The sequence below is a fragment of the Telmatherina bonti genome (assembly GCF_933228915.1).
Source record: "Telmatherina bonti genome assembly, chromosome: 4".
In the NCBI taxonomy this organism is placed as follows: domain Eukaryota; kingdom Metazoa; phylum Chordata; class Actinopteri; order Atheriniformes; family Telmatherinidae; genus Telmatherina; species Telmatherina bonti.
The window spans coordinates 1,118,424-1,126,430 of NC_136622.1; the positions used below are offsets into that span (position 1 = coordinate 1,118,424).

General features: G+C 40.7%; 1 protein-coding gene across 1 annotated transcript in view; it reads left to right on the forward strand.

Annotated features, from left to right (window-relative positions):
- The window catches only part of slco4a1 (solute carrier organic anion transporter family, member 4A1), a gene marked incomplete at both ends in the record, with an annotated part of 91,775 nt that extends 84,072 nt beyond the window's left edge, over window positions 1-7,703 (forward strand). The window contains 3 exons of the mRNA XM_079239467.1: window positions 1,906-1,970; window positions 2,057-2,205; window positions 7,458-7,703. Coding sequence (XP_079095593.1) covers window positions 1,906-1,970; window positions 2,057-2,205; window positions 7,458-7,703 — 460 coding nt within the window. The remainder of the gene's footprint in view (window positions 1-1,905; window positions 1,971-2,056; window positions 2,206-7,457) is intronic.
- Between the last annotated feature and the right edge of the window lie 304 nt (window positions 7,704-8,007).

Consider the following 8,007-nt stretch of genomic DNA (forward strand, 5'->3'; position numbering starts at 1 on the left):
TAGCCACAACACAACACAAGAAGTCACAACACAACACATTAAGCCACAACACAACACCTTAAGCCACAACAGCACACATTAAGCCACAACACAACACAATAAGCCACAACACAACACATTAAGCCACAACAAAACACAATAAGCCACAACACAACACACTAAGCCACAACACATTAAGCCACAACACAACACAATTAGCAAAACACATTAAGCCACAACACAACACAATTAGCAAAACACATTAAGCCACAACACAACACATTAAGCCACAACACAACACATTAAGCCACAACACAACACAATTAGCTACAACACAACACATTAAGCCATAAAACAACACAATTAACCACAACACAACACAATTAGCCATAACAGAACACAACACAACACATCAAGCTACAACACAATTATCCACAACACATTAAGCCACAACACAACACAATTAGCAAAACACATTAAGCCACAACACAACACATTAAGCCACAACACAACACATTAAGCCACAACACAACACAATTAGCTACAACACAACACATTAAGCCATAAAACAACACAATTAACCACAACACAACACAATTAGCCATAACAGAACACAACACAACACATCAAGCTACAACACAATTATCCACAACACATTAAGCCACAACACAACACATCAAGCCACAACACAACACAATTAGCTACAACACAACACATCAAGGTACAACACATTAAGCCACAACACAACACAATTAGCTACAACACAACACATCAAGGTACAACACATTAAGCCACAACACAACACAATAAGCCACAACACAACACATTAAGCCACAACACAACACATCAAGCCACAACACAACACAATTAGCTACAACACAACACATCAAGGTACAACACATTAAGCCACAACACAACACAATTAGCTACAACACAACACATCAAGGTACAACACATTAAGCCACAACACAACACAATAAGCCACAACACAACACAATGAGCCACAACACAACACTTTAAGCCACAAAACAACACAATTCGCCACAACACAACACATTAAGCCACAACACAACACAATTAGCCACAACAGCACACATTAAGCCACAAAACAACACAATTCGCCACAACACAACACATGAAGTCACAACACAACACATTAAGCCACAACACAACACAATTAGCCACAAAACAACACAATTCACCACAACACAACACATGAAGTCACAACACAACACATGAAGTCACAACACAACACATTCAGGTACAACACTACACAATTAGCCACAACACAATAAGCCACAACACATTAAGTCACAACACATTAAGTCACAACACAACACATTTATTTTTCATCGGGACCACCGTATTGGAATTTACATCATCTGAAGTGAGCAGCGACGTACGTAACACGTGAAGTCAGCTGTTTTCAGTCCTTACAGATCATAAGTGGGAGATCGTTTGAATTTGGATTTTCTTTGCTGAATTAAAAACAATAATTTTGCAAAAAACAATATCACAAATCCTAACCCTAAATGCAAATGGAAACAGCTTCATTTCTGAAATTCTCAAATATCTCTAATAAGTTTTTATTCTATCATGAGGAGGCTTTTTTTTTTTTTTTTTATGTATCGATATAGAAACATATCACAAAACTGTAACAGAAACATTTTTTCCACATTTACGTGTGACATTGGGGTCATGACCAGCTCATTTCCGGTAAAGATGGCGTGCTGTGGAACAAAATTAAGCAAATTTCAGATTTTTAGAAAATTACATGAGGGAGAAAAGCAGGACCAGGCATAACTTAAACCTGGGCTGGCTGCGCCATGGAACTGTACGTGAGGCAGCCCCTCAGCCAACTCAGCTTCACACCACCCAGTCACAGACCTTTAAAATATTTAATAAAGCTTAATTATGCCTGCACAGGTGTGTACCAGACAGCCAGAGATCCTTCGGACTTGGCATCCAGTGGATTATGGTGCGCACACTTGGTAGGAAATCTTAATCTCATCTGCTTTTAATTCTCTACCCACATGAAAAACATTTAATTCCCTCCAAGCTGCTGTTTTCCCTACAGGTGGCATTCCAGGACCGATCGCGTTTGGCTCAGTAATTGACATCTCCTGCTTACTGTGGCAGAATCAGTGTGGCAAGCAGGGATCCTGCTACATCTACCACAACTCAGTCATGAGCCAGTACATGCTGGTAGCAGGGATCATCTACAAGGTAAACAAGTTGTTCACTGCAGCGTGACATAATCTAGTTCTGTTGGAAAACGTTGCCAGCAAGGTAGGATTTCCTCTTTAAATCTAAACAAGTAATACACGTGTTCCATCTGTAGCAGTGTTGTCACACATACAATGAGAAATAGATTGTTTTTCTTACCATACATAATAATTAAAATAGAATTGCTAGTTGACTGGTTTGGCCATTCAGAATTTCCAGTAATCAAATTTTTATCTAGGTAAAATAATCCAGATGATAAGAGCCATTCAATATATTAAAACAGACTTATTTCTTTAGTTTTTGATTGACTTTCTTTTTGAAATGTTTAGAAACCACAGTTGCCATCTAACCAGTTATTAACCAGCCTAATTGTTTCCATGTCTAACAACAACGACATATTTAGCATTTTCTGTTTTGCTTTTTGTAAATTTGCCATGGGCATCTCTCCCCTCATTCATCTGTGCTTAGTATATGGACCAATGTTATTAAGAAATTATTTGCTTCAGTCATCAATTTGATTGACCAAATGGTTCATTGATAATAACTTTGAGCTGCTTTTAAAGCCTTTTAGCTATTATTCATGGTTTGTGTTGATATAACACAAACACACCTGTGGGCTCAATGTCGTGTGCGTTGTCAAACATAGCTGCCACAAGGAGTCTTGGCTGCCGCTGCTCTTTGAGTTTATGTAAGCCTATGTAAGTTTATGTAAATGTAAATCCCTCATCTTGTCGTGGACACTATAATTGTGGTCTGTGCGTGGACTGTCAACTCATCAAAGCCATCAAGGTTAAATATACAGACTGTCACTTGAGTTGACATGCAACTGAGTGAGTAGCTCACCTGGATTTGAAGCTGTGGATCAGCTGTGTGTGGCTTGTGCTCTACTGGTTCATCCTTTCAGTTGTCCAGCAGTCATCAACAGCACTTTTCCGGTATGCAACCACCGAGTTTAGACTCCATTATAATCCACATGATTCACCTGCTCTGCTCCAACATCTGGACATTTTGCATGTACCCCAAAGAAGAACCACTCTCCGGGGCTCACGTCAAAACTTCCAATATGACAACCCAGCTCCATAAAGTCTTTTTGGTCTGCTGCTTGACGCCCACTGAGGAACACCGGTCACTGCGTGAATCCAGTGGTGCTGATCCACACCCTGCAGTCAGCTGACGTGGCTTTCAGGCTCAGCAGCACGTCGGTCAACTTTGGTCTGATAAACATCTGCTTTCTTACAAACAAGAGCCATCTCGTTCAGGATCTCCTGACGGACCGAACGTTTGACGTCTTGTGCCTGACTGAGACCTGGCAGCAGCCAAATGACTTCATTTCTCTTAATAAAGCTACTCCAGCAAGGTTTGTTTACCTCGTGTGACAGGCAGAGGGGGCAGTCTCGCGATGCTGTACCGACAGAACTGGAGGGTGGCGCCCGTGAGTGTGCCTGTCTGTCACTCATTTGAGGCCGCTGTTTGCCAGCTCTCTGGACCTGTCCCCACCATTATTACAACTTTATACAGACAACCAAAACTAAACAAGGATTTTATCACTGACATATCTTAATTGTTAACCCACCTGTCCAAACTTTCAGCCAGCGTTATACTGCTGGGAGATTTCAATATTCATATGGACATTCCCAATAACCCTCTCACAAAACATTTTACATCCTGCTTGGATAGCTTTGGGCTTCAACAGATTGTCAACTTTCCCACTCATAATACACAACACATTATGGATTTAATCTGCTGCTCTGGACTTGCACCTAAGGACTGTAAAGCTACCTACCTTCCTTTGACTGACCATCTGCTCCTGTCATTTCATGTCAAACTGTCTTTAACAAAATCCCACCCTCCACGTGCTATTCATTTCCGTAACATCAAGAACATTGACCTGGATAACTTAACATCTCACATCAATAACATCATTCCATTCTAGATTGTGCCATCTGTTACCAGCAAATTGTAGTAGCTCTGACTTGCTATCTTGATTTTTTTAAAGTACAAAGTCTTCTCACATAGATATTACCTATTCTATTCTATTCTATTCTATTCTATTCTATTCTATTCTATTCTATTCTATTCTATTCTATTCTACAGTCATTTAGCAGATGCTTTTATCCAAAGCAACTTACATATGAGTGAGAACAACACAAGCCTCAAATTAGGTTATATTTTCTGAGGATTTCATGCCGGTTCGGAGGGTGTGCTGCAAGGAAGATTTTTCTGCATATTTTTGCTTTTTCAAGGGTTGTTATGATGAGTCTCCATGGCAACGAAAGACTTGTTTACAATCGGGATCAACTGATTAACCTCTCCCAAATCAGGATTATCAGCAAAACAACACATCAAATCCTGATGGAGTTGAAAGAAAGAGAAGAGGATGCAGAGCGGGAGTCAGAGAGCTGAGAAAGCGATGGAGATTAAACCAACTGCTGATCCACATCCTCCCACTGCAAAACCTGTTGATCCACATCCTCCCACTGCAAAACCTGTTGATCCACATCCTCCCACATCCTCCAACCTGTTGTCTAGGTTCTTCAGTGACAGTCATCACTTCCTTTATGAAACATCTATAAAACTCTTCCTGTGTTTAGGTAGAATGTGGCTAACAGGAAATAATGCTTCTTTTGTAGCAATGGAGGTACATCTCAGAAAATAAAAAATATTGTGAAAAAGTTCAATATTTTTGTCACTCATTTCAGGATGGGAAACCCTTGTACTACATGGATTCATTACACATAGAATGAAACATTTAAAACATTTGTCTCTAGAAATGTTGATGATTGTGGCTTATTGATAATGAAAACCCAAAATGCAGTTTCTCAGTAAATAAGAATATTTCACAAGATCAATGAGAAAAAAAAGGATATTTTAAACAGAAATGTCAGACTTCTGAACAGCATGATCATTTCCATGCACTTGGTACCTGGTTGGGCATCTTTTTGTATGAATTACTGCATGAACGCGGCGTGGCAATGCAAGCCATCAGCGTGTGGCGCTGCTCAGGTCTAATGGAAGTCAGGGTTACTTTGATAGCAGCCTTCATGTCATCTACATTGTTGGGTCTGGTGTCTCTCATCTTCGTCTTGACCCCACAGAGTCTCTACGGGGGTTCAGATCAGGTGGGTCTGTTGGCCGATCCAGCACAGTAACACCGTGGTCATTGGAGCAGCTTTTGGTACCTTTGGCAGTGTAGGCAGGTGTCCTGCTGGGAAATGAAATCTGCATCTCCTAAAGCTTGTCAGCAGAAGGAAGCATGAAGAGCTCTAAAATGTCCTGCTATAGATGCTGTGTTGACTGTGACCTTCAGGAAACACCGTGGAGCAACACCAGCAGATGACATGGCTCCCAAACCATCACTGGCTGTGGAAACGTCACTCTGGACTTCCAGCAACAAGGATTCTGGGCCTCTACACTCTTCCTCCAGACTCTGGGACCTTGGTTTCCACATGAAATGCAGAATCTGCTTCCATCTGAGAACCAGTCCTTTTCCTCCGTAGCCCAGGTGAGATGCTTCTGTCGGTGTCTCTGGTTCAGGAGAGGCTCGACACGAGGAATGGGATGTCTGTAGTCCATGTCTAGGATCCGTCTGTGCATAGCGGCTCTTGATGCACTGAGTCCAGCTTCAGTCCACTCCTTGAAAAGCTACCTAAAGTTTTTAATGGATGCTGCTTGACGATCCTCTCCAGGTGGTTCTGCCTTCTGCTGGTGCAGCTTTCCCACTCAGCTTTCCATTAACATGCTTGGATCCAGCTCTCTGTGAACAAGTAGCTTTTTTAGAAATGACCTTTTATGGCTTTCCCTCCTTGTGGAGGGTCAATGATGGTCTTCTGGACATCTGTCAGGTCGGCAGTCTGACCCATGATTGTGTCACCATCTGACCCAGACTGAGAGACCATTCAAAGGTTTAGGATACCTTTGCAGGTATTTTGAGTTAATCAGTTGATTAGGGTTTGACATCAGGAATTTCTAAGATTGAAGTTTTCACAATATTCTAATTTTCTGAGACATTTAGGGTTTTCATTATCTATAAGCCACAATATTTAACATTTCAAGGATTGAATATTTGAAATGTTTCACTCTATATGTAATGAATCGATAAGAGATATTGGTTTGACATTCTGAAATGAGTGACAAAAATGATTGAACTTGGTTTAAATCATTAGACTCCCACATATTCAAATTTCTCTGGAGACACAAGCCATCCCGCATTAAGTCTAAAAACTTTACAACAGACCAAATACAGAGGTGGGTTGGACCTGCCAAATTTTTATCATTATTTTTTATGTAACAGGCTGCAATGCATCTCCAAGTGGCTTAAACTGTGTTCTCTAGATGTAGAGCAAGCATTGTGTGAGGATTTAGTCATCTCTTATTCACATTTCATCAGCTCAACTGTCAAGTCATATAAGTGTTTTAAAAGCATTAACATCAGCTCCAGTTTAACGGCTTGGTGGGAATTCCTGAAAGTAACCAAGTCTGCACTTATTCCATGTAAGCTCACACCCATCTGGAACAATCCTGACTTCCTGCAAAACAGAAAGATGATAAACTTCCCTCGGTGGAAGAATAAAGGAGTAAAGCAGTTAGAACATATAGTAGAAAATGGAAACTTTCTGCCATTTGATGCAATTTCTTCACGGTATGAATTCAGCAGCACCAAATTCTTAGAATACCACCAACTTAAATCTATCATAAGTAAGAAATACACCACTGATCAACTAAACTTAGTTACCTATCAGGGTTGCAGAATTCCTAAATCTTAAGGCCCCGAAGCTACTATCCAAAATATACAGATTACTATTGAAGCTAGAAGATTCCATCTCTCTCCCAACTTCTAAATGGGAAGCAGACTTATCCAGTAACTTCAATCAAAATGAATGGTCACAAATCTGCTCAAACACATTCAAAATGACTAAGAATTCAAACATGCAATTAATACAATTCAAGATTCTGCATAGAATTTATTATACAGGACACAGGATGTTCAAGATGGGTCTGTTACACTCACATATCTGTTCACACTGTACTGACAACACGGGGATCTGTGATTAGCTGGTATAGTTTTTTCTGTGTCCACTATCTTTCCCTTTTATTATCTGTTTTCTTTCTATCTCTGGTCCGGTCTAGCAGAAATATCCAAATCCTGTAAAAGAAACACTTTATGCACTTTATGTTGACTAGAGGTCACCAGGTGACTGACTTCACTCGCTACAAGCTGGACAGCTGAGTTGATCCAGCCTCTTCTGTTACAGGGTTTGGGGACAGCGTTCTTCATACTGGCCAGCGTCCTGTACCAGCCTCCTCCAGAGCTGCCTCAAAGCAGCTGTGAGAGCTCCAACCACGGAACAGAACACCCGCCCATCAAAAACCTGCCGAAAGATCAGAAACCTGCGAGCAAGGTCATGTTGGCAATCCCCGAAACATTCGCTTGTATGCCGAAGAGCCCCGATTGCCTTCCCGTGCAAGCAGACATGCCTGCAGGACATGATGGCTTCTAACAACTAAAAGCTGTGTGTAACCACAGTTCTGTGATGTAGTGTGATGATGTGTTTTACTCTGCCATCCTTCAAAAGCCAATGAAAGACTTTAAAAGTATGTATGTGTGTCTATGGAACATTTCAGACAGTTCTACATTCATGTTAACAATCATGGTCTCAACGACGAGTAGTAATGTAGTAAAACTGTCTTCAGGTCAAAAAATCCTCAGAGATGGATATTTTTCATTTTTCCACAGATTACCCGGTTTAAATGTATCATTTAATATTGTACCCATATCAAAGCAGACTATGTATCAAATCCCGT